At 48.0% G+C, this 27274-nt stretch overlaps 1 protein-coding gene across 4 annotated transcripts in view; it reads left to right on the top strand.

Moving 5' to 3' along the window:
• WDR11 (WD repeat domain 11) overlaps window positions 1–27274 on the top strand; it is a 238628-nt gene that overhangs the window by 50311 nt on the left and 161043 nt on the right. For 2 of the 4 annotated variants that reach the window (XM_029610533.1, XM_029610534.1), the window contains exons 4-7: window positions 3364–3537; window positions 8949–9135; window positions 14430–14595; window positions 22118–22177. In XM_029610533.1, coding sequence (XP_029466393.1) covers window positions 3364–3537; window positions 8949–9135; window positions 14430–14595; window positions 22118–22177 — 587 coding nt within the window. The remainder of the gene's footprint in view (window positions 1–3363; window positions 3538–8948; window positions 9136–14429; window positions 14596–22117; window positions 22178–27274) is intronic. The other 2 variants (XM_029610535.1, XM_029610536.1) reach the window with 1 other exon arrangement.

Consider the following 27274-nt stretch of genomic DNA (forward strand, 5'->3'; position numbering starts at 1 on the left):
TGCATAGATTATTTGTTATAATCAGACGGGGTTTCCCCTGAGCTGTGTAAAGATTCTCTCTGTTATAATCAGATGGGGTTTCCCCTTATTCTCTGTTATAATCAGATGGGGGTTCCCCTGACCTGTGCATAGATTATTTGTTATAATCAGACGGGGTTTCCCCTGAGCTGTGTAAAGATTCTCTCTGTTATAATCAGATGGGGTTTCCCCTTATTCTCTGTTATAATCAGATGGGGGTTCCCCTGACCTGTGCATAGATTATTTGTTATAATCAGACGGGGTTTCCCCTGAGCTGTGTAAAGATTCTCTCTGTTATAATCAGATGGGGTTTCCCCTTATTCTCTGTTATAATCAGACCGGGTTTCCCCTGAGCTGTGTAAAGATTGTCTCTGTTATAATGAGATGGGGTTTCCCCTGATTCTCTCTGTTATAATCAGATGGGATTTCCCCTGATTCTCTGTTATAATCTGATGGGGTTTCCCTTGACCTGTGTAAAGATTCTCTCTGTTATAATCAGATGGGGGTTCCCCCTGACCTGTGTAAAGATTGTCTTTGTTATAATCAGACTGGGGGTTTCCCCCAGCCCTGTGTAAAGATTCTCTCAGGTATAATCAGACTGGGGGTTTCTCCCACATCTGTGTAAAGATTCTCTCTGGTATAATCAGATGGGGTTTCCCCCTGACCTGTGTAAAGATTCTCTCTGTTATAATCAGATGGGGTTTCCCCTGACCTGTGTAAAGATTCTCTCTGTCATAATCAGACGCGGTTTCCCCTGACCTGTGGAAAGGTTCTCTCTGTCATAATCAGACGCGGTTTCCCCTGACCTGTGTAAAGATTCTCTCTGTCATAATCAGACGGAGTTTCCCCTGACCTGTGTAAAGATTCTCTCTGTTGTAATCAGAAGGGGTTTCCCCTGACCTGTGTAAAGATTCTCTCTGTCATAATCAGACGGGGTTTCCCCCTGACCTGTGTAAAGATTCTCTCTGTTGTAATCAGAAGGGGTTTCCCCTGACCTGTGTAAAGATTCTCTCTGTCATAATCAGATGGGGTTTCCCCTGAGCTGTGTAAAGGTTCTCTCTGTCATAATCAGACAGGGTTTCCCTGAGCTGTGTAAAGATTCTCTGTTATAATCAGACGGGGTTTCCCCTGAGCTGTGTAAAGATTCTCTCTGTTATAATCAGACGGGGTTTCCCCTGAGCTGTGTAAAGATTCTCTCTGTTATAATCAGACGGGGTTTCCCCTGATTCTCTCTGTCATAATCAGACAGGGTTTCCCCTGACCTGTGTAAAGGTTCTCTCTGTTATAATCAGGTTTTCCCCTGATTCTTTCTCTGTTATAATCAGACGGGGTTTCCCCTGATTCTTTCTCTGTTATAATCAGACGGGGTTTCCCCTGATTCTTTCTCTGTTATAATCAGACGGGGGTTCCCCTGATTCTTTCTCTATTATAATCAGACGGGGGTTCCCCTGATTCTTTCTCTATTATAATCAGACGGGGGTTCCCCTGATTCTTTCTCTATTATAATCAGACGGGGTTTCCCCTGATTCTTTCTCTATTATAATCAGACGGGGGTTCCCCTGATTCTTTCTCTATTATAATCAGACGGGGGTTCCCCTGATTCTTTCTCTGTTATAATCAGACGGGGGTTCCCCTGATTCTTTCTCTGTTATAATCAGACTGGGGTTCCCCTGATTCTTTCTCTGTTATAATCAGACGGGGTTTCCCCTGATTCTTTCTCTGTTATAATCAGACGGGGGTTCCCCTGATTCTTTCTCTGTTATAATCAGACGGGGGTTCCCCTGATTCTTTCTCTGTTATAATCAGACGGGGTTTCCCCTGATTCTCTCTGTTATAATCAGACTGGGGGTTTCCCACTGATCTGTGTAAAGGTCCTTTATATTTAAAATTACCTTTATATTTAAAATTACCTAAGATTAACCCACAGCCGAGCTTAATCTAGCTGATTTTGTATCGCTGTCTTTTGTTTTCACTGTTTTTCAATGACTATTTTAGCACTCTTCAGTTGATATCGTTTTAAAATATCTTTCCTGTCCTCCATCGCCCATGTTTTTCGCTCCCTGTTTGATGTAACTTCTTACCTTCTATATAGTTGTTAATTGGTTTCCCCTGTTCTATTGTAAACCGGTACGATAAGACCGCGTCTTGAGGATCGGTATAGTAAAAAGAATTTAAATAAATAAATAAATAAAAAATATTAATATCCCCTCTACCAATCTAATTGGCTAACCACAAGGGAACATGAGAGCACTTAAACATTTAAGACCTGATAGGAGGCTATTTCTGCTCAGAAGACACTGCTAAGCCTTTCAGTAATCAGAAATGCCTTTTACTTCTTCCTGAAAGTTTTGGGAAGCTGCTCAGCAGGAAGCAGGGATCCCCTGAGCTGTGGAGGCTTTTCTCCCTCTTTGGCAGAATTAAATAAGAGGATCTCTGGCCCTGTTATCACTGGAGTTCACCTTTTATTACTGGGGCCCACGCTGGGCAGAGTCTCGTTGCTGCTTCCTGGTCTTTTCCCTTTCTGTTCTTGGTCCCTTCTCCTGTCCATTAGACTGGGGTTTCCTTGGGATTTGCTAATTTGCATTTCTCCCAAGTTTTCTTGGTTTCTGGTTCTGTTAAAACCTGTAAATGGAGTAATAGAAGGCCGGGCCCGCAGCTCCGTGCCTGGCTCCCCATGGGACCTTCCTGAGCCCTCTGGAGCTGGGGATCTTCCTCCCGGAAACGCAGGAAAGCAGAAGAGGCTTCCGGTAATGCTGAATGGGAGAGATTCCAGCTGCACTTAACCTGCACAACCCCAGACTTGTAATTTCCTTGCTTGCTGATTGCTTCTGGTTTTTTTTTCATTGCCCGGTGAAGCTAAGCCAGATGATAAAGGGGCAGGGTGCAGGCATTCCCAGCTGTGTTTTTAATTTACTTGGCTTTTCCCTCTAACTTTGCTTGGGAAAAACAGTCTTAGAGTTAGCTGGAGAATATTGAAAGCCAGAAAAAAGTAGTGGCTGAATAACCTGCAGGATCACCCAAGGAAGCGGGGGCAAGAAACAGAGGACATGGTCCCTGGTGAGCTGGGGGAGGATGGAAACCAAACAAAATAGTCCCAGCGGACACCGTTCCTCCCCCCCCTAAGTCACACAGATCTCCCCCCCCCCCCTTAAAGTCACATAGATCTCCCCCCCGCCTCCAAAATGCTGAAAGTCTAACGGGAGGAGAAGAGGCGCACACCTGCTGCCGGTACAGGATCAGCATTTGTATTCTCCTTTTACTCACCCCGCCGCAGCAGCCGAGCAGAGAATTACCGCTGCAGCGGGAGGGCCCTGTAATCATTACCTGTGTTGCTGTGTTTTGCAGACATGCAGTGGCTGATGAATCAGGACGCCTCCCGAGACTTGCTTCTTGCCGTCCATCCGCCAAACTACATTGTGCTGTGGAACGCAGACACGGGGACCAAGCTGTGGAAGAAGAGCTACGCCGAGAACATTCTCTCCTTCTCCTTCCATCCCTTTGACCCTTCACGTTTAACCTGTAAGTGTAAGCACTCAGAGAATAACCATTTCAGTGCCAGAGCAGGTGGCATGCTCGGCCTTGCTCGTCTGCTACATCTCTCTCTCTTTGACTTTGCTGTCAAATTGGTGCATTAGTGGGGGATGGGGAGAGAGGGGTTCATTGCTGGCAGAACGGTGTTGGGAGGGGGTATCTCAGTATTGGAACAGCAGGGGCAGGATTGAGGGGAGTTGGCAGAGCTGAGGGTGGGGTTCCAGTTTTAGAATAGTCGTGGCTCTTTCTGAAGAGGGGTGGGGAGCACTGGCAGAGATATGTGAGTGGGTCTCAGTATTGAAATAACTGGGGGTGCTGCAGGGCAAGACTGAAGTGCATTGTTGGACTTGGTATTAGAATAGGATGGAGGTAGGGACTGAGTGCAGGAAGTTCTCCAGAGTACTGCTCACAGAGTGGGAGCAGTAGGAAGTAGTGGTTGGCATATGATGGTCAGTGTTCTCGTAATGATTCCTCCTATGGATTTTACAAGCAGGTGAATGAGCAGTGCTGCGTAGTAGTGCTCTTTGAGACTAAAGACAACCCTGTCTGTGGAAGTGTCCAGGGCTGCAGATCAGGGCGAAAGCTAAGTTTTTTGTTACGGTCCTAGAATCAGGTTCTGGGATATCCAAATGCTGAGCAGTCCTGCCTCTGTTATCTCCATATTTTAAAATAAAATAAATACATTTCCTGAACATACCCAGATCAGTCCAGACCAGTGGGTTTTGCCTCCCTTCCAGCAGATGGAGACAGAGAAACAAAACTCTGAGGCACTGCTACATCTGAGGTGCCACCTGCAGTTGCTCAGTATTTCTCTGTCTCCAGCAGATAGCAGAGGTGGCAACCCTGCAGTCTGAGAGAGAGAGAGAGAAATGAAAGCTGGAGAATTTCGGTGGAAGTCCCCTGTGGTGTTAGGCTCCTTGGTGGACCATCCCTCAGGTTGATTTGCAGGATGTCCCTTTGGACCACCAGTGGGTGCTTCCAAACGTCGAAGTAATTGAGGCATCGGGTATGGACCCGGATGTAGCGAAGGACGACCCGGATCCAGATGAAAGATCGGAGGGGGATGATCCTCAAGTTGTCCATTTATATGGACCATCTGAAGTTTCTTCATTTCATAGTGCTGGGTTAGCATTTTCAGTTTTGGGCCCTTCCTTTCAGACTGGCGATGGCACCACGAACCTTCACCAAGATGATGATGGTGGTGGCTGCGGCCCTACACAAGGAAGGAGTTCTGGTTCATCAGTACCTGGACAATTAGCTCATTTGAGCAAAGTCTGAGGTGGAGTGTGAGAGGTAGTTTCAGCGGGTGCTGAACACCTTGCAATCACTAGGTTGGGTTATAAATATGTCAAAGAGCCATCTGGTTCCGACCCAATTCTTGGAGTATCTGGGGGCTCTATTTGATATTAGGAAGGGCAGGGTGTTCTTGTCAGAAGACCGAGTGAGGAGGTTGCAGGCACTGGTGACACGCCTGCTTCGTCTTTAGTTGCCAATGGCTTGTGATTACTTTCAAGTGCTCGGTTCCATGGCATCTACTTTAGATTGGATTCCATGGGCATTTGCGCACGAGACCTCTGTCGAGGTGGGACCTGTTGTCGGGTCAATATCATCTGCCGTTGTCCCTGCTGCGAGAATCCATGTCTTGTCTCTATTAGTGGGCTGTCTCAGCTCAGTCTGATGAAGGGAATGGACCTGAAACCCTGGCCTGGGTGGTAGTCACCACGGATGCAGGTTCGCATGTTTTCGGACAATGCAACAACGGTGGCGTACATCAACCGTGATGTGGCTCGTTTCTTTAAGAGGTCAAGCGTTGGTGACTTAGGGTCCGGAAGTTATGCCCAGTTTGAAGCCTTAATTTGGTCTTTCAAATTTTATGTAGGGCTCCATTTGAGCCTTTGAGGAGAACGACTCTGAAGGCAGTGTTCCTGGTGGCCTTCTGTTCGGCCAGACAGGCTTCAGCGTTACAGGCTCTCTCTTGCAAGAATCCCTTTCTGTGGATTTCCCATGACTGGGTTTCCTTGCGGATGGTCCCCTCTTTTTGGTCTAAGGTGATGTCCTCCTTTCATGTTAATCAATCAGTAGACCTTCTGGCCTTTCCAGAGTGGCTAAGGATTCCCCTGGGGCAGGGATCTGCATCTTTTGGATGTGAGGAGAAATCTGTTACATTATCTGGAGCTATCGAATAGTTCCGGTGCTCTGAACCACTTTTTGTCCTGTATGGGGGCAAGAAGAAAGGAGAGAAGGCCTCTAAGGTTACCATTTCCTGTTGATTAAAAGCGGCTATTTGCACGGCCTATATTTGTAAGGGCCATCAAGTTCCAGCGGGGCTGAAGGCACACTCCACAAGATCGCTAGCCACTTTCTGGGCAGATTTCTAGGGCGCAGTGTGGTCCTTGCTGCATACGTTCACCAGATATTACCTCTTGGATGTGCGGGCGCAGGAAGTAGCGTGTTCTGCGTGCGGGTCTTTTGGGTTCCCACCCAGTCTGGGGGTGCTTGGGTGCATCCCATTTGTCTGGACTGATCTGGGTATGTTTTTAGGAAAGGAAAATTAGTTCTTTATGCTAATTTTCATTCCTGTAATACCACAGATCAGTCCAGAGACCCATCCCATCACTGCTGAAAGACTGTGCTTTTGGCAACCGGTGCTTCAAGTCGTTTGCTTTTCAGAGTATGTGGACAGTTTTTGATCATGGTTCGAGTTTTTCAAATTTAGTTTTTTGGGAGTGTTTTAGGCTCCGGTTTTTGGGGATTTCCAACCCTATAGTTTTCCCTGTTAGCCCAAGAAAGAGGTTTGGGGTTACAGGTCTACTGAAGGGACTGCAGGTGGCGCTCTCTTTTATGTAGCAGTGCCTCAAAGGTTTGTTTCTCTGTCTCCATCTGCTGGTAGGGAGGCAAAACCCACTTGTCTGGTCTGGTCTGATCTGTTCAGGTAAAAAGATACAGTACGTATATCTCTGTTATTATTTATGAAAAATACAATCGCTAACAGAGAACTCGGCACAACTTAAATGCCAATAATATTCACATAATATTTTTTATTCACAGTTTTGTTTACAAATTGTGTCATTAGAACCAACATGTGCTACATAACACCATATATTAAAACCATCAACGACGCATCATCATCCTAATATCAAACATACCAACATTCATACTCTCCCTAAAATTGTGACATACACATCTAAATATATACCTTTGTCATTAAATATTAACATCACCAGCATAGAACATTATAAATATAACATCACCAGCATAGATACACACAACAATACACAACAACAATATATATCTCATAGATGCATAACATATGATTGTAAATTTTTATAACATGTTATATGTAGGCTGTTTGCCAATTATAAAATAACTTTTGTTGTATATTTATAATGTTCTATGCTGGTGATGTTAATATTTAATGACAAAGGTATATATTTAGATGTGTATGTCACAATTTTAGGGAGAGTATGAATGTTGGTATGTTTGATATTAGGATGATGATGCGTTGTTGATGGTTTTAATATATGGTGTTATGTAGCACATGTTGGTTCTAATGACACAATTTGTAAACAAAACTGTGAATAAAAAATATTATGTGAATATTATTGGCATTTAAGTTGTGCCGAGTTCTCTGTTAGCGATTGTATTTTTCTGGTCTGATCTGTGGCATTACAGGAATGAAAATTAGCAGGTAAGAACCAATTTTTCTTTATCTGTCTAAATGACTTTGAATATTGACCTCAACCCCAGCTGGGTTGACCATGGAGGCCAGTTTGGAGCATAGGCAACCCGCTATGTGAGAGATAGATGTAACATCTTAAAAAGCAAGACCAAGATCCTAAATGCGACACTGTACTGAACTGGCAAGAAGTGAGGTTATAAAATTGCTCAGTTTAAGGCCACCTGTCAGTCTAGCATCTGTATTTTGTCTAAGTTGTAGCCTCTTCAGAAGCTTTTAGGAAACCTGTAAGGATCCCATTACAGTAGTTATTCCGAGATAATACCAGTAACTGAACCATTGTCCTCAAGTCCTTTTGGAAGCAGACAAGATCGGCATTGTGTATGTATGGTTAGGATTATTTCTTGCTATGTGCCTTACTTTGCACTTGTTCAGATTAAATTTCATCTGCAATTCAGATGCCCAGTTTCTAGACTTGCAGGGTCCTTCTGTAGTTCTGTTCATGTCTAATTTTGGCAGTTAGTCTTCTCTAATAAAACTTTCCAAGAATCCTCTTCATGGATGTGTGTTTCCCAACCTGGGTGCCTTCAGACCTGATCAGGTTCTGCCATGGAAAAGTCTCCACTGCCTGATGCTCAGATCCAGACCAGCGCCTGGGCTCTGCCCTCAGCATCTCACGGTAACCAGAGACATCAATGGTGGCTCTTAAACGTGGCACGGATAGCTGGGCCCCGCCTCCTCCTCTGAGTCCTTCCAGCCTCTGTCCTATCCCCAGGCTGAGTGAGACGGGGAGAGCATGCACCGAGCATGGGATGCGACTCACTCTGAGTGTTGGGAGCAGCAGCCACGGTAACTAACCGAGCCGGCTCTCTGCACCGACTAAACTTGTGTATAGAGCGAGCTGATCTGAACTCATTTCTGGCTTGGTTTTAAAATGTGGAAGCGAGACTGGTGGGGTTCTCAATGCTTTAGCCATGTGAGTCCTCTCCTTGTCTGCACTGCCTGCTCCGTGGCCTCTGGTCTGCCACTGCTGTGGGTGTATGGAGCCTCATAACTTGTGGTGGAAAGCGGTGAAGAGGCAGTGAAGCAACGTTTTCTGACATGTCACACAAGAAGTTGTCATTCTTGCTCTTCTAAGCTTTTTCGTTTTTTGATCATAAGTAGCTTTATGATTACTAACAAAAATAGCTGGGCACCTGTGCTTTCGTTTTTAATAGCGAGATGCCACAGACTGAGAGAGGCTACACAGGAATGCAGTATTAACAGAAAGAAATGGGCTTCACAGGGTTACAGAGGACACATGGGCTGCGCTGACGCTGCAGCGCTGCGTAGGTGTGCCTTGAGCTTGCAGAGGTTGGGGAAACGCATCTCTTTGGCCAGTAACGGACAGCTCTCTCTCAGGCCTCCGCCATCCCCTGGCAGTCGGCACCAGGCAGCAGCTCTCCTCCTCCTATTGCCCTGCACAGGCACTGAAGCTGCCCACTCCTCTTTAGCCTGTGGGGTGGCAGGTGCCACCTGCCGTAGGCACCTCGATTAAATTTCTGGTTGTCACGGTGACCTAGTGCCCAGGCATTGTCAAGCCCTGGAGTAATATTGGCAGCTAGCCTCCCGTGATGAAACTTTCCGAGTGCTTTGTCAGAGCTTGCTGGGTAGTGTGAATAATACTGCAGTAGGTAATGGAAGCCTTTTCTGTTTCTCCTGTTTTTGTTTTTCTCGATTATAGTGCTTACCAGCGAGGGAATAGTGTTCATCTCCGACTTCTCGCCTTCCAAGGCTCCTGTCAGCACTGGCAAGAAGGTGTATGTATCCAGCCCGCACTCCAGCCCCGCACACAGCAAAGTGGCCCCTGCCACAGGAGCCAAGAAAGCTCTGAACAGAGTCAAGGTCCTTATCAGTAATGAAAAACCCAGGTAAGCTCTGCGGGGCAGGCAGCAGGTGGCCTCTCTCCTCCATGTCGCAGTGGAAGCAGGCGCCAGCTCTTGACTCTGGAGCCCATGCACACACCACAGGGCGGCAGAGGGCCTCTCCCGGGTCTGCGGTGCTGGTGTCGCAGGGTTTCACGGAGATAAAAGGCTGAATTAGCCGTGCTGTCTGGGGTGCGTCCTCCGTGCCACTAGGTGGCGGAGCTCTCCAAGTATGGTTAAGCCTTTCAGCTAGGCACTCCATCTTGTATATCGCTCGCTCTGCCTGAGGTACCTCAGTCTAAAATTTTCCACGCAACACAGTGCGCGGGGGCCCTCTATCTTCACTATACTTAACAAAACAGTTATATTTCTATCTTAAATCCTCTTGACAAAAAGGGAAAACGAAGATGAAGACATATATCATCAAAAAAAACAAAAAAAACCAAACTTCCTCAAGCTGCCCTCATAAGATTGTTCAGCATCTCGGGGCACCCCCTCCCCCCCCCCAATATCTCCAAACCTACTCGATGCTTACTTCGTCTCCTCGGTTACCCCCCGGTTTACCTGGGCTGGCACTGAGTAGAGAATGGGGGAGGGGGCGCCTTGCAGCCGTTGTTTCTCACTTACTGGCTGCTGAAAGACAGAGCGCCAAGTTTTAAAATCAGCTCTGGGATATTCTGCCGCAACGCTGACTGCCTCTCTATCTCAGAGGCCAAAACTAGTTGCGGTGGCGCCGAAGGACCTGCTCGTCAATATGAGAGCTGGAGAACCGGCATGTCACTGATCGGGCTGGGAGCCGAAAGGCCGGCGCTTCAAAGTGTGCCGGGGAGCGGGCGCGTGCACCATGGAGCAGGCGCATCGGCGTCTGAGCCGAGGAGACGGCCCGCCGGCACCTGACTCGGCACATCGGCGCCTGCACAGAGGATAGGGAACATGGGCGCCTGCTCCGAGGAACCAGTGCATTGGCTCCTATGCAGAGACAGCGGGCACATTGACGCGTGCGCCGAGAGAGCCGGCGCACAGCCGCCTGTGCCGTGGAGATGAGCAGCCGGCGAATCGATGAGTGGGCACCTCGGACAGTGCGCTGTTGACAGCCATGGAATGGGCGCATCGGCGACTGCGCCATGGACCCAGTGCATCGACACATGCCCTAGCCATCGTTACACTGGCCGGGCGCCTACACATCCAACCGCTAGCCCATGCAGAGCCATCAGCACGCACTGGCTCGCTCTGGTCTTGATGTGGGCTTCGGTCACCCCAGACCATCCGGCACATCATTCAAACAGGTGCAACAGGCGCGGACATAGTCACGTGGGCGCAACGCGCAGGATACCAGCACAGACACGGGATCCACCAAACGGGATGCACTGAAAGCCGGCGGAGACGCCGGACGTGCCAGGACATAGGCGTAGGCGTCGGGTGCATGGTAACTTATGCATACCATCCACCTGAAGCTATCACAGCGTCCACTGTCTAAGAAAAAAAAAAGGAAAGGCAGTCAGCAATAACGCAAAGGCTCCCATGAGCGCACCTAGAAGTCCACGCAAAGGGAAGAGTCACCACAAGACCCACATAACAAACGCGTACTTCAACACCACTAAAGCCTAATAATGGTAAAAAAAAAAAAAAATTATTCACGGACCGGTATACCCAATCCCGCCCCCACTCACCAAGGACACGAATGGCGCCTGCTAAGCTGAAGCCTATGATTTCCTTGTGGGTTCACGACAGAAGATGCTGGGTAAAAAAAAAAAGAATTTTGACATGGCCTATTCACCCAATGGCCCTACCACTGCATTAAGTCCGGGATCTCATAGGTGCTGTGCACATTCTCCTTCCATATTACTGCGGACCTTCCCCTTCACTCCCTGCTAGTGGACGGGATGATACAGACGGCTTCTAAGATCAGGCTTCCTCTTTTCACCGCCACCATACGATAATAAGTCACCAGATGACTTAAAAAAAAAAAAAAAGGTGGAAAAGAGGAAGAATACAACCTCGTCAGCCACTTTAATGACTAACCCTAAACCGGAAAACCTTGCTGGGTTTTTCAGAATCATACCGCCACCTGCACACATACTTCTGATGAGTAACTGCAGGGGACCCAACTTCCTTCCAACCTGGAAGCTCATCACTTTGGATCCTTTGGTCTTCTCCATTATAGAACACCAATTTCCATACTGAGGGTAATCAGGGCTCTTCTCCAGAATCATTGCATTCAGAGAGTACTTTACCAAGAAATCTATCAGAAATTCTATTCTTAATATTTCCTAATTCCTAAGAGGTCAGGAGGCCTACGCCTCATCCTAAACCTCCATTCACTCAACAAACATCTCTACAAAGAGAAGTGCAAGGACTTCCCGCAAGTCTGTTCTTCCAGTTCTACGACCCAAGGAGGGAATGTGTTCCCTGAATTTGAAAGATGCACATACCATCTGGATTCCTGGTCCTACCTATTTTTCAAGATGGACAACCAGGTGCTACCAATATCGGTCCTTCCTTTGGGCCTTTCATCTGCCCCTAGGGTCTTCACAAAATGTCGGGCAGTAGTGCTGGCGCATCTTCATCGTCATGGGGTGCAAAATTTCCCTATCTAGACGATGTGCTCTTCATAGCACCAAATCAGACTCTCCTACGGGACAATCTACTACGAATTATTTCCCTGCCGAGACAATCTAGGCCTCCTGGTAATTTACGAAACATCACATTTAGAACCAATATAAACTCTGCAATTCATGGGAGCAAATATCGACACCAATCAGAACAAGGCTTTCCTACCGCATTCGAGAGCATTAGCTCTCTCCACGCTGGCGTCACTTCTACTTCACAGTGCAACAGTTCTGGCACGCCAAATCCTAATCATATTAGGCCACAGGGCAGCGGCCATTTGCGTAGCTCCTCATACATGCCTACATATGCATCCTCTCCAATAACCATAACAACAACATGCAGACAGATCTACAGTGGTGGCTTTTCCCATTAACACTACTCACGGGTTCACCTCTACGACCCCTTGGGCATCATATAACACTTACTACTGACCCATTCCCCAGAGGATGGGGGGCCTAACCTCGCCCACTTACAGACTCAGGGTTTCTGGACCACTTAATGAGAAGAACATTACGGAATGCGCGTGACCCATAAACCTCCTGGAACTCACGGTGGACAGAAATGCCCTTCCACCCTTCGAAAGCACCTTACCACAATAGGTAGTAATGATTCCTATGACAATCAAGTTGCAGTGTTCTACATAAGTACAAGAAGGTCAGGTTCTTGGAACCTCTGCAGAGTAGCAGTTCAGATACTAGGATGGACTCATCACTGATCCATCCTTCTTCAAGCAAGTTATTTTCCCCGGAACACACAATTCCAGGGCAGCCCAACGGAGCAGCATTTTTCATTTCCACGAATGGGAACTAGCTCAAAAGGTTGCACAACACACATTCTCCTCCATATGAGGTCTTCCTTCCATCAACCTCTTTACAACTGAAACCAACAGGAAGCTGGAGAATTTCTGCTCGGTATACCCGAGCCTGCTCAGACTAGCTCCAGACGCATTCCTCATGACTGGTCTCACGACATACTCTATGCGTTCCCTCCGATACCTCTCCACTCTCCTACAATCCAGAGATGCATCAGAGAGCAGTCGAATCTCATTCTTATCGTGCCAACATGGCCGGGACAACCATAGTATAGTTATCAACTACATCTGTCCATCACAGACCAAATTCCCTTGAGCAGCAATCCTAATCTTCTCATCCAGGACAATGGATCCCTACAGTATCTTTTTCACTCCTCCCTCCACCTCACGATGTGCGGGTTGAACGGATCATCTACTGCAATTTTACCTTACATCCTTCCCTCCAGGACATATTACTGTCTTCAAGGAAGCCTTCAACCAGACTCAACTACCAGAGAAAGTGGTCTCACTACACTCCCTGCTGCTCCACAAAGGACATGGACCCTCTGCCTTGTCCACCAAAGTACCTTCTTTCTTACCTCTATCTCCTATACAGTGAAAGTCTCACCACATCTTCACTGCGAGTTCACTTAAGCGCTATAACAGTTTACCATACTTCTCTAAACAGAGAATCTATTTCATATCATTCGCTTGTTTCCAAGTTCATGGAAGGTGACCTACACCTGCATCCACCAATAAAGTAACTGCCAGTGACATGGAATATTTACATAATCCTGAATCAACAGGTGCGTCCACCCTTTGAACCATTAGAAACTTGTAACCTTCGATACCTCTCATAGTAAGTACTTTTCCTGGCGGCCTTCACATCAGCGGGACGAGTTAGTGACTTTCAAGCCTTAGTTCACTACTCTCATCACAAGGTGGCCTTACAAACTCACCCTAAGTTTTCTACCAAAGATAATATCTAGTTTCCATCTCAACCAGACTATCACCTTACCCATTTTTCCTCCAACACCTCATGAAAATGACAATGAGTAGACCTTATTTACATTGGACGGTAAGTGTGCGCTTCCATATTGTATACAGAGCACCTATTTACCACACAGTCCTTCGCAGCTGTTTCTTTCGTTCATTCCTAACGCCAAAGGACGTCCAGTGACAAAAAGAAAGTTTTCCACCTGGATGTCCAACGGTATACAAATTTGTTGCCATAAATGATCGCAGTCGATATCGGCAATTCCAAAGCGCATCAAGTAACAGCCGTGGTGACCTCAGTTGCCCACTTTCATGAAACATCTATCCTACACATCTGTAAAGAAGCGATGTCATCATCTTTACATACTTTCACATCCCCATTACTGCTTAGATAAGCAAGTTGCGGATGACGCGCTATCGGGACAGACTATCCTACAGAAGAGCACAATTACCTCACATAAACAGTCTTCATAGTAACTGTCTGCCAATACATCCCGTATTGAGCACAATAAACAAAGACCAATAGCATCAACTGCTCAATAAGACAGCTGGGGACTCCCAGACAGCATGGTTAATTCAGCTGCTTATCTACATGAAAAGAGCAAGTTTGCTTACCGTAAACTGTGTTTTCCGTAGATAGCAGATGAATTAGCCATGCTGACCCGCCCGCCTCCCCGGACAGTTCTGACATGGCATAACACTTGCTTTGATACAGACTGAGGTACCTCATGCAGAGGGAGCGATATACAAGATGGAGTGCCTAGCTGAAAGACTTGACCATACTTGGAGAGCTCTGCCACCTAGTGGCACGGAGGACGTACCCCAGACAGCACGGCTAATTCATCTGCTATCTACGGAAAACACAGTTTACGGTAAGCAAACTTGCTCTTCTGTCTGTTTTCAGCACCGAATCAGTGACGCTGAATGATTGTCTCCAGCTGTCCTACCTGCTTTCTAAGAAGAACCACATGCTGCTGCTGTATCCAAGAGAGATTCTGATCCTTGACTTGGAAGTGAACCAAACGGTGGGTGTGGTGGCCATTGAAAGAACAGGCGTCCCTTTTATCCAGGTGAGAGGCTTCAGTTTTAAGAATATACCCACAGTTCTGCACATGAGTTCCAGGGAAACCGGGGTTCAAATCCTGCTGACGTTTCCTGTGACCTTGGGCAAGTCACTTTACCCTCCTTTGCCTCAGGTACAAACTTACTGGGAGATGCATCAAGACGCGGCAGTGCTCTAACGCGCATTAAACATTGTATATCACGCGATAGAGCACGATCACATTGATATTGCGCAATTTACGCAATATTTTGCATGTCTGCTCTGGCACTCTCCCCTATTATAAAGACCTTTGCATGCAATTTGCATGCATGAATAATGCAAATGCATGCAATGAAGGTTATTAATAGGCAATTTGCTGCAAATAATTTATCGAAGCCAACCAAGAAGGTGGACAGCCACAATAAAATAACACTTAAATGTAAGGTGGGAGGCCTGTGACCCTAACGCAGGTCCAGAGCGCCTCCCATTTCAAGAGTCCTAACTTCCTAAAAGTTAAAATAAATAAATAAATAAATAAATAGGAAAAAAAATAGAAAAATAAGCCCACTTTCCCTGTACGTACCCGGATCAGTCTAGACTCGGTTTTGCCTCCCCTCCAGCAGATAGAGACAGAGAGGTTTTGGCGGACTCTGTCCTAAACCCTGAGGTGCCACCTATAGTCCGTCAGTATTTCTGTCTCCAGCAGATTGTGGAGGTGCAAAACCCTTCAGTCTGGTCTTACTCAGTTTTTTTTTTGTTGTTTTTTTAAATTTACTGATCTTGTATTTAGTGCTGAAGAGGACGGAAGATCTAAATTCTCCACAGTCTTCTGACCCTCCCAGGGGGGGTTGGCAGGTCCCGAGGGGACTATCCCCCCTGGTATTTGAGGCACTCGGAGCGAGGGGTTGAGAACCCTCTTGTCCGCTCCGCTCCCCCTAGGTTATGGGGTGATACCGGGGAGCCCGGCTCACTCACCCTCGGAGGCAGAGGACCCAGGAAGACGTCGAACAGGTTTAAAAAAAAAAGTTTTGCCACTTTGTTTTTTCCTGTTTCAGGGGCAATATACTTTCCTGTGCCGGGTCTCCCTCCATTATCGGGCTGCGCTGAGGGCGGGCTTTTTCACTCAGTCAGCATTCCTGTTAATTTGGTGCGGCCGTTTCGTTTTTTCTCATGCTGCGGAGAGCAGCCTGCAAAGTTGCAGGCTGCTCTCCGCAGCATGAGAAAGCCTGCAAAGTTGGCCTCTGTTCCGCCTGCCTCCCCAGGGGGGAGGGAACATTGGCTGCCGCTGGCAACGGCGTTTCTAAGCCGCGCCGCGAGCCGGGAAAGCTCGGGTCGCTGCAGCGCGGGAACGGATGCCATCTTGCAAACTTTTCGCACAACTGAGCTAGCCATGCTGGGGGAGGGGAATTTACCCCCTCCGTTGTCGCCACATTTTCAGGCTCCTGAGAGGGGCAAGCGGGCACAAGAGATCGCTGACAAGGAGGGACAGAGCCCTGAGGGGGATTCTGACTCCTCTTCCTCATTTTCTTCTGATTTTATTATGCTCCTACATAAGGCCTTTAAAGCCCGCAAAGCTGCTAAGAGGAAGGCAGGAACTGCCTCACTGGTCTCTGGGGCGCATGGTCCTAAGCGGCCTCGGTTTTCAGAGAAAGGTGGTGCTTCGGTTCCTCGGTCCCTCCGTGGTTCCGCCCCGGCCCTGTCCGGCAGGCGATGAGTCATCACCAGATTCTGACCCGAATGACATGAATTTGGGCAACAAGCCCCCGCTGGGGGCGGATCCTGACAATGACTTGGACTATGTCAAGCCTCCAGGCATGGAGGGAGAATGACCCTAAGGTGGTCCGTCTCTTTAGAAGAGATGAGTTGGACCCGCTCATTCCAGCTGTTTTGGAAGAATTAGGTATTGAGGAACCTAAGGAAGATTCCCGTTTGGGCAACATTGATCCAGTCTTGGTGGGTCTCCAGGGGCCGACAAAGTCTTTTCCCTTTCATTTGTCTGTCACCAATTTACCGTTCTGTGAATGGGACACTCCAGAGTTGGGACTCAAGGTCAGCAAGGCAATGGGTAGGCTGTATCCCCTGCCTGAGGAGGCATTGGACCTGTTGAAAGTGCCTAAGGTGGACACGGCGGTGCCTGCGGTAACCAAAAAGACCATCATTCCGGTGACAGGAGCAATGGCACTTCGAGATCTCCAGGACCGTAAGCTTGAGGTGCAACTTAAGCGCATTTTTAGAGTTTCTGCGCTGGGAGTCCGGGCTACTATGTGCAGCAGCTTTTCTTTGCATGCAGAGATTCATTGGGTCCAACATCTGCAGAATATTACCTCTCTTTCTCAGGAGCAGGCCGCTCAGGCAGGTCACCTGGAAGCCGTGGTGGCATACAGCTGTGATGCCTTGTATGACCTGTTTCGGACATCGGCCCGGTCCATGGTGGCAGCTGCTCGACCCGCTGCTTACTCTGGTTGAGGAACTGGTCGGCCGACGTATCCTTTAAAGCTCAGTTGGGTTCCTTACTCTTTAAGGGCAAGTTACTGTTCGGAAAGGAATTGGAAGATATGATCCAATCCTTGGGTGAAAACAAGATCCACCGCTTGCCGGAGGAGAAGCCTAGACTGAGGGGTGCCTTCCCTTCCTGGTCTCATTTCCGAGGGAATCGTAGATTCTGAGCTTCTCTTTCTTCAGGTTCCTCCTCCAGACAGTCTACAGGCCAGCAGCATTCTTGGTCTCAGTCCTTTCGTGGCAGTAGATTTAGAAGATCTGGAGCCCCTCAATCTGCAGGAGGAGTTAAATCCTCTCAATGAAATGCGGCTGGTCCATTCCTCTGTTCCGCTTGTGGGAGGCAGACTGTCTTAGTTTTATGAGGAGTAGGCCAAGTTAACATCAGATCAGTGGGTCCTCACAGTGATAAGACAAGGCCACGCTTTAGATTTTGCTCGATGCCTTCGGGATCGCTTCCTAATCTCCCCTTGCTCTTATGAGGAGAAACGTCAGGCGGTCAGAGACACTGTGAGTCGTCTTATCGATCTAGGAGTGATAGTGGCAGTTCCCCCGAGGGACGGTGAAAGGGCCGTTACTGCATTTACTTTGTGGTTCCAAAAAAAGATGGTACCTACCAGCCCATCTTAGACCTGAAGTGAGTCAACAGATGCCTTCGTGTCTCACGCTTTCGCATGGAGACTCTGTGGTCGGTCATCACCTTGGTTCACAAGGGCGAGTTCCTAGTATCCCTCAATCTCACTGAAGCATACTTACACATCGGCATCTGCCCGGACCACCAAAAGAAGTTCCTGCGGTTCTCCATGCTGGGTGATCATTTTCAATTTTGCGCTCTTCCCTTCGGCCTGGCTATAGCACCCAGAACCTTTACCAAAATCATGATTGTAGTGGTGGTGCACTTGAGACAAGAAGGGCTTCTTGTGCATCCCTCTCTGATCGACTGGCTGATTCGGGCAAAGTTAGAGGATCTCCGTCGCTCGGCGGTGAGCAAGGTGCTTCAGCTACTACAGTCTCTTGGTTGGGTAGTCAACCCTGCCAAGAGCCACCTGATTCCCTCGCAGTCTTTGGAATTCCTGGGAGCTTTGTTTGACACACGGCAGGGAAAAGTCTTTCACCAAGGACCACATTGTCAAACTGCAAGGATTCGAGATTTGTTGTCCCAAAATCATCCACGAGTATGGGATTACTTGAGTGTCCTTGGTTCCATGGTCTCCACTCTAGAGTTCGTGCCATGGGCTTTTGCGCATATGAGACCTCTGCAGTCAGCGTTGCTTTACCGTTGGAGTCCCGTTTCCGAACAGTTTCACCTTCTCCTTCCTCTTACGGATTCTGCTCGGTCCAGTCTCGACTGGTGGCTCCTCTCTGACAACTTGAACCGGGGTATGCCCCTGGAAATGCCCGTTTGGACAGTAGTGACCACGGATGCCAGCCTCTCTGGCTGGGGGCAGTTTGTCAAGATAATTCGGTGCAGGGCCTCTGGTCCATAGAAGAATCCAGTTGGTCAATCAACCTTCTAGAGACCAGAGCAGTGAGGTTGGCGTTGCAAGCCTTTCTGCTGCTTCTACGAGAGAAATCGGTCAGAGTCCTATTGGACAACACAACAACGGTGGCTGATATCAATCGCCAAGGAGGAACCAAGAGCCAACCTGTGGCGCTGGAAGCTCAACTCCTGATTCATTGGGCAGAACAGCATCTCGTCAGCATTGAGGCCTCTTACATTGCAGGGGTCGACAACGTTCAAGCTGACTTTCTCAGTCGCCACCGTCTCGATCCTGGAAAGTGGGAACTCTCAGCAGAAGCTTTCCAGACGATATGCGACGTGCGGTCCAGACCGAGCATGGATCTCATGGCCACGTTCCGAAATGCCAAGGCTCCTCGTTTCTTCAGTCGGCGCCGAGGGACGGGGCGAAAGGAGTGGATACCCTGATTCTTCCTTGGCCGACGGAAGTCCTGCTGAATGTGTTTCCGCCCTGGACACTGATCGGAAAAGTGCTTTGAAGAATAGAGACGCATCCGAGGGAAGTGATACTAATTGCGCCAGAGTGGCCGAGGCGTCCCTGGTTTGCGGATCTAGTCAAACCTAGTGGTAGACAGTCCACTGCGGTTCAGGGAGTTGTCAAATCTTCTGCATCAGGGGCCCGTTTGTTTGGACGAGGCAGATCGCTTCTGTCTTGCGGCATGGCTTTTGAGAGGCAACGCTTGAAGAGTAAAGGTTATTTGGATGCGGTGATAACCACTCTTTTGCAGTTGCGAAAGGCTTCTACCTCACTAGCTTATGTTAGAGTTTGGGGAATATTTGAGGCCTGGTGCATTCAACACAGCATAGATCCCACTCGGGTGGTGGTGTCGGATATTCTCTCCTTCTTACAGGCAGGCCTCACTAAGGGATCGTCCTGCAACTCGCTACGGGTGCAGATAGCGGCTCTTGGATGTTTCCGTGGCAAGTTATGAGAAGTTTCCTTGGCTGCTCATCCTGACGTGACGTGTTTTCTTAAAGGGGTGAATCTTCTGCGTCTTCCGATTTAAAAGGCCTTGTCCATCGTGGAATTTGAACTTGTGCTCTGTGTAATGCGCTCTGTGTAATGCGCCGTTCGAACCCATAAAAAGGGCTACTTTGAAGGATCTTACTTTAAAGGTATCATTTCTCATGGCTATTTCTTCGGCTCGCAGAGTGTCGGAGCTTCAGGTGTTATCTTGGAAAAAAATCAGCAGAACCAGGGGTCACGATTTGAAGCTCCATGGAGGAAGACTCAGAACCAATGTCAGGAAGTATTTCTTCATGGAGAGGGTGGTGGATGCCTGGAACGCACTTCCAGAGGAAGTGGTGAAGACCAAAACTGTGAAGGATTTCAAAGGGGCATGGGATAAACACTGGATCCATAAAGTCTAGCGGATGTGAATGAAGAGAAGAGGCATGGGAGTGGCTTGCGGGAATGACAGCTACTACCTGGAGATTAATACCCTTATTCAATAAACATACACACGGTTAATGCGACTCCAACATTGCTCTATGCTTCAACGGCAAGAGGAAATGTGGAAAAAAGGATTTGCATTCACAAAAAAGCGGGGGAGTAGCTTGCTTGTTGCGGCGGTTACTACCCCGAATCAGTTAAGCCTGATTCTTCACTTGGAATACATATCCAGCGCAGCTCACGGCTTCAACGGCAGGGGGGAATGAAGAAAAGAGAATTTATATTCAGACAACAACCAACAAGGACTGAATTACACAGGCTGGGTAAACAAGCGTGGGAGTAGCTTGCTTATTGCGGCGGTTACTACCCCTAACCAATTAAGCTAGATACTTCTCTTAGAGGCAGCTCCAGCACTGCTCTCTACATCAGTCGCGGGGGTGGAAAGTAAATAGAACCAAAAAGTTACTAATAAGGACCAAGAGTAACAGATAAGTATGAGAAAAAAATAAGTGTGAAAGCTTGCTGGGCAGACTGGATGGGCCGTTTGGTCTTCTTCTGCCATCGTTTCTATGCTTCTATCTTTCTATCTTGCAGGGAGCCCTTTTTGAGGATTACGGATTCGGGAGTTTCCTTACGTACAGTGCCTTCATTTCTTCCAAAACTGGTATCTTTTTTTCGCTCGAATCAGTCTGTGGAATTTCCATGCTTCTCTGATTTGGATCCTTCTGATCCCCACTCTACTGATTTACGGAGATTAGACATCAGACGGGCCCTGTTGCGTTATTTGGAGGTCACAAATAGTTTTCGCACGTCAGACCACTTATTTGTGCTCTGGAGTGGTCCCAGGAGAGGTAATGAAGCGTCTAGGACTACTATAGCTCGTTAGTTAAAAGAGGCCATTGGATCGGCGTACCTCTTTCAGGGTTGTCCCCTCCCGGAGGGTCTCCGAGCGCATTCTACACGTTCACAGGCAGCCTCGTGGGCTGAGTGCCATCAGATTTCGCCGCAGGAGATTTGTAGAGCAGCCACTTGGAAATTTCTGCACACCTTTGCTCGTCATTACCGGTTGTATGTGCGAGTTCCAGACTCTGGGAGCTTTGGTGAAGGTGTGATCCGAGTGGGACTCTCAAGGTCCCACCCCAGATAGGAGAGCTCTGGTATATCCCAGGAGTATGGCTGATCCGGGTACATACAGGAAAAAGAAAATTAGTTCTTACCTGATAATTTCGTTCCTGTAGTACCACGGATCAGTCCAGAGTCCCGCCCTTTTCAGCGTAGGGATAACGGAGAGTCCGCTTGGTCAGTTCTTGGCTACTTTACTCTGCAGATAAGTGATTATATTATTTGAACTTTTTTATTGATGTTTTCCAATCTTGTTACAGGCTCTGCTACCGTTTGGGTTAGTTAGCCTGGTTTCTGTGGGTTTCAATCCCAGTTATAGCAGATAGTTGAGTAGGGTTTTGAATCATTCTGCTTGGATACATTAAAATACCGATGGACTGTAGGTGGCACCTCAGAGTTTAGGACAGAGTCCACCAAAACTTCTCTGTCTCCATCTGCTGGAGGGGAGGCAAAACCCAGAAGTCTGGACTGATCCGTGGTACTAAAGGAACGAAAATTATCAGGTAAGAACCAGTTTTCCTTTAGCCGAGGTCTGATCCCTAGACACATGGCTGGGGCAAGGTCAGCTCTGCGCTATTTTGAAAAATGTTGCTGACCGGGCCAGGTGCAAGGGGGAACCTACACCACTTTTAAAGGTTCGGGGGTGTGAGAGCCTGGAACTGGACCACTCAGTTGTCTTTCAATTACTTTTAGGGGGATGAAGGGGAGGGTGATGTAAATGAGTTTAGGGGTGCAGGGACCTGTCTGCTACAGGACAATTCCAAATGCCCTCCCATCTTACTCCACGATCCTAAGTCAGGAAATAGCGTGTTCTCCTCAGAAACAGACTTTTATTTATCAGATTTGGTAGGACATAGCATTTAGAAAATAACAATTCCTGTCTAACTTCCTGGCCAATAAGCACCAGTTTTCCCTAAAGAAAGTTCTGTACCATTCTGGGTTCACACATGCCATAAACCTTAGCCTGCTTAATATATTAATACTTATGGCTAACTCACTTACCCCTGATCCAATCTTCAGGCGATACCTCTGGTCACCTCTGAAACAGGCTCTGGCTGGAGTACTGGAGAACGTGGGCAGGTGAGGAGACTTAACTCTGGAACGGGTTCTGGCAGAGCTACTGGCTATCTGGGGGGCTTACTTCTGGGTCCCTTCTCATACTGGCAGCGCTGTCATGCTGCTCTCGGCACCCCGTTGCCTCAGATTACTCACCACCGTCTCTCGTAATGCTATCTCCGGTCTCCTGGCCACATCTAGTCTTCTCCCTCTTCAATAGCCAGGGGTGTGGGCTACTTCGAGTTCGCTCTTTCTTTCCAGGCCACTCTTCTGGTTTCACCTTCAGGGTTGCTCTCAGGGTTCGCTTTTTTAGGGTCTAGCTCCCGTTCCAGGGTCTCGCTCCCAGGATCCTTTTTTTCCCTCCTTATTTTCCCCCCTGTTTTCTACTTTCCAGCTGATAAATATGCATAAGCTCATGCACAATCACGTGGTGGGTGGAGGGTCTTTGCTGCATTGCAGGTCTTTCCCCCTCCCTATTACTTTGGGGGGAGAAATGCCACATCTGTATGCCAAACTCTTATGCCAGGGTGTTTTTCTCTGTCTGACTCCCCCCCCCCCCCCCCCTTCCAAAGGTTGGGGTCCCTGACACTGGCTTATGAGCTTAGTTGTTGTTTTGTCTCTCTGTCTTCTTTTTTTTATTTAAACAGGTCCTTACAAACAGGCACATCTAGAAAACGTATTCTTCAGTGTAAAATTCTCATTAGGGCAAGGACTCTTGTTTTGCCACTCAGACAGTGCTTTTGGGGCCTGTCAGTATTTGACTGCATATTTCTTGGTGGTTATGATTCATATTTGCTGCTTTCAGAGCTAAAACATGGGATATCTCCCTACAGGGGCACCCAGACCTGCTATTTTTTTGGGGGCTTTCCTTTGGGGGGGAAGCGGGAGGGGTGGTGCGGACCACCCAATGCACCTCTTACCTTTGGCAGGCTCATTTTTTCTTTTTTTAACTTATGGGGAGTCGGGGCTGCTCATTCTGGAGATCAGCACTGGACTTCCCCATTTTGTCAGGATTTTATTTTTTGGGCCAGCGGACCTTGAAGGCAGTAGCGGTCCCTTGAGCTTGGGGCCAACATTGTGTTAAAGGGCCACTCGCTGTGTTCTTTTGTTCCACGGTGTTTGGCCATGAGACAAAAAAAAACATGCAACATAGCCGCAATGTTTTTTGGGGGTGAGGGGTCCATTACGGCGGAAACATCCCCCCGCAGTAGTGGACTCCTCCCCCGAAAGTACATCGCGGCTTGGTGGCTGTGTAGGCCTTAGATTGTGAGCCTTCTGGGGATAGAGAACTACCTGACTTTAACTTGCCTTGAGCTGTGAATGGGAAGCCCTAAGGCAAATCTAAATAAATATATAAATACACTTCCTGGCCTCTGAAGAACCTCAGAAGTGTAATTAGGATTTAGCAAAAAACACAAAGTGAGCAGTAAAAGCACAGTCACTACAGACTGGAAAAACAACACTTCCGACAGAGCTGTGCCCATAGGGAGTAATCGCTGGCATAGGGAGCAGGGAGGAATGTTTGGCCCAGGCGAGGGTAAAGTTTCCATCTTTGTTCAGAACTGTGACTAAGCATTGCTTCTTAAGAAACCTGAGCCAGGAAGTAGGAAAGTTTATTTCTTTCCTGCTAATTTTCGTTCCTGGAATACCACAGATCAGTCCAGACAAATGGGTTTTGCATCCCTACCAGCAGATGGAGGCAGAGAAAAACTTTTCAGACACTGCTACTTAACTGAGAGTGCCACCTGCAGTCCTCAGTACTGACCTGTACCCAAGCCAAGGTGAACCCCACCACAAATAACCTCACCCCCTTTACAAGGCGAGCAGTAGAACTAAGGGTTGGAATTCTCTAACTGGAGCCCTCACTCCCCAACAAAGAACTTGAAAATTGTTCTGCACTATGTACAGCCAGCACTATTACAAGTCTTTTGCAGTCAAATGGGATGGGCCTCTGGACTGATCTGTGGTATTCCAAGAACGAAAATTAGCAGATAAGAACCAATTTTCCTTTCCTGTTCATACCCCAAATCGGTCCAGACAAGTGGGATGTACCTGAGCTCCCCTACACGAGGCGGGAACCCGAAAGAACAGCTCGCAACACACCTTCACCAAAGGTAGTCTCCTCAGGCACTCTGATATCCAAACGGTAATGTCTGGCAAGCTTACGAAGCTAGGATCATGTCATCACATGACCAGTCTCTTGCGGAAATATCAACTGAAACTCTGCTACTTACGCCCATCCAACATTTACAGATGTTTGCCAAACAGATCGTTTCCTTTAGCCAAAGTGCGACTGATGCCTTAGAAGCCTTTGCACCCTTCTTTGCCCTACTAAAGACCGAGATGCTCCAATCACTGAAAACTGTTAGTGACCTTAAGATAACATAAGAGTTTGTCGAACATCCAGTAAATGAAGCCGCCATGCATATTGCATCTTGGTTGTCAGGCGCTGAAAAACAGGAAGCTCCATCACCTGACTGATGTGATAGGTGGAAACAACCTTAATCAAAAAGGGAGGGACTGTGCACAATGAGACGTCATTGTCCGTGATCCAAAGAAAAGGATCTGCAAATGACAAAAGCTGTAACTCTGAAATCCTTCTGGCTGCTTAAATTGCCCCCAGAAAAAAAGCATTTGCAAAGTAAGATCCTTCAGTGATGCCTGATGCAAACAGCTGGAAAGGAGGGCCCACTGGACTCATAGAACCAAATTAAGGTTCCGAGCCGGGGGCAACTTTCGGACCAGAGGATGAAAAGCTCAGCCCCCTTCAAACCCGAATGACATCTGGATGCCTCCCCTAAAACTTACCTTGCAGACATGCCAGAGCTGCCACATGCACGCGTAGCGAGTTGCAAGCCCCCCCCCTTGGCCAAACCATCCTGCAAAAAGGCCAAGATGTGAGAAACTTCCACTCATACAGGATAAGACACCCTGATCCAGACACCACGCTTCAAGCACCTTCCTCATCTGGACTTAAGCCAGAAAAGTGGAAGGTCTCCTAGCCTGAAACAAAATAGTGATCACCGCTTCAGAGAACTCTTCAAGCGCAAGTGTCTCCACTTAAAGCCGATCCGGGAGTATGGGCAGTTAACAAAGCAGCTCCTGCCAATGCCCGAATTGGATTGGTCCATCCACTACTAGATGCAGCAGATCCGTGAACCATGGCTGGTGCGGCCACTCCGGTGCCACGAGATCTACCCATCCCGGATGCTGCTCTGTCCGCCTCAGAATTCTGCCTACAAGAGGCCATGGTAGGAACACATACAGCAGAACGTCCGTGGGCCATGACCTGGATGAAAGCATTGCCCCCTCAGAACCGAACTCTCTCCTGCGACTGGAGAACCTGTAGGCCTTCACATTGATGCGCGGTGCCGTCAGATCCAACAGAGAACTGCCTCACCTGGCCCGAATAAAGACCATGGCTTCCGAGGATAATTTCCATTCCCCTAGATCCAGCTGTTGCCGGCTGAGATAATCCACCTGCACATTGTTCACTCCAGTCACATGGGATGTCACTATCCTCGCCAGATACTGCTCTACCCAACCAAACGGTGCCTGAGTCTCCTGAGCCACCTAGTGACTTTTTGTTCCACCCTGACAATAGATGTATGCCACCGTAATCGTGTTTTCCGAGAAGACAGACAAGGTCTGTTCTCATATTTGTGGAAGGAAGGAAACTAATGCCCTGCAAACCGCTATCCTTTCTAAGTGATTGATAGACCAGTGCGTTCCTTTGCTGACCATTGACCTTGAGCTTTCTGGCCCTGATAAACAGTCCCCAACCCTTGAGGCTGGCATTCATGGTCACTACCACCCAATCCGGAATCTCCGAGATGGGACGCGACAGCCACCACGAGAGACTGGACCTGGAGCACCCCTGAAGTGGTAAAGACAGGTAAACCTCCTCTGACAACAGATTCCAATGGGACAGAAGTGCTCGCTGAAGTGGTCGTATGTGATTAAACGCCCATGGAACTAATTCCATTGTAGAAGCCATAGAACCCAGGACCTGCAAATAATCGCAGACTGGCCACTGACCCGAAGTAGATGAAGCAATTGAGACTGTAACTTGCTCCCTCTCTCCATGGTAAGAAACTCCTAGCCCAATCAGGTATCGAACTGCACCCTCAGGTACTCCGAGTGGGATGGACCTCACTTGCTCTTTGCTAAGTTCATTACCCAGCCTAGAGACCGCAACACACTCAGAACCTGCTAACTCGAGTGACTGCACTCCAATTTCAACTTTGCCCAGATGAGCCAGTCATCCAAGAATGGGTACTCCATAATTCCTTCCCTTCTCAGCACATCTGCTAACCACCACTATCACTTTTGGGAAAGTCCTGGAAGCGGTCGTCAAGCCGAACGAAAGAGCCAGGAACTGAAAATGCTGGCCCAGTACTGCCACTTGCAGAAACATCTGATGGTCCGGACGGAGAGGAATATACAGTTAGGCTCCTGTCAAATCCAAGGAAGCAGAAACTCCCTTTTGCTTACTGCTTTGATTACTGTTCGCACCATTCCCATCTGAAAACGTAGAACCTGCAGAGCTGTGTTGACCTTCTGCAGATCCAGGATGGGCCGAAAAATGTGTTTTGTTTTGTTTTTTCTTTTCAGAGTCACGAAATACACTGAATATCTTCCCTAGCCCCATTTTCATGGTGGTAGTAGTCCTATTGCTTCCAGCCACCGCAAGCGCTGCAACATATCATGTAATGCTTCTCGTTTGACATGGGAGTTATAATGGGACACTACATAGGCATTTCTGATTGGATGAGAAAACCCACAGTTTTGATAGAATTTTGGGCCACTTCTCTTAAAAGAGAGTCAACCTCCCCCCCCCCCCCCCCCCCGACAGCCTCCATAGAGGAGTGGACCGACTTGGCTTTATTGCAAATCCTTATCTCCTCTGGCTCCTTGACCGGAACTATTATGGGAGGCCCTTCAAAAGGACTGCTGCATCCTGAGGCTTATCTCTGTGCCGAGGTGGGAGCTTCCCTAAATCTCTACCTCTCGAAAATGGGAAATTCTTCTTGCTGAACTTCATATCCGGCAACTTATTTTCCTTTGATTCGCCTAAATGTTTCATCTGTTGTTCTAAGTCTTCCCTGAACAACAACTTCC

This window comes from Rhinatrema bivittatum, chromosome 7, assembly GCF_901001135.1.
Source record: "Rhinatrema bivittatum chromosome 7, aRhiBiv1.1, whole genome shotgun sequence".
Lineage (NCBI taxonomy): Eukaryota > Metazoa > Chordata > Amphibia > Gymnophiona > Rhinatrematidae > Rhinatrema > Rhinatrema bivittatum.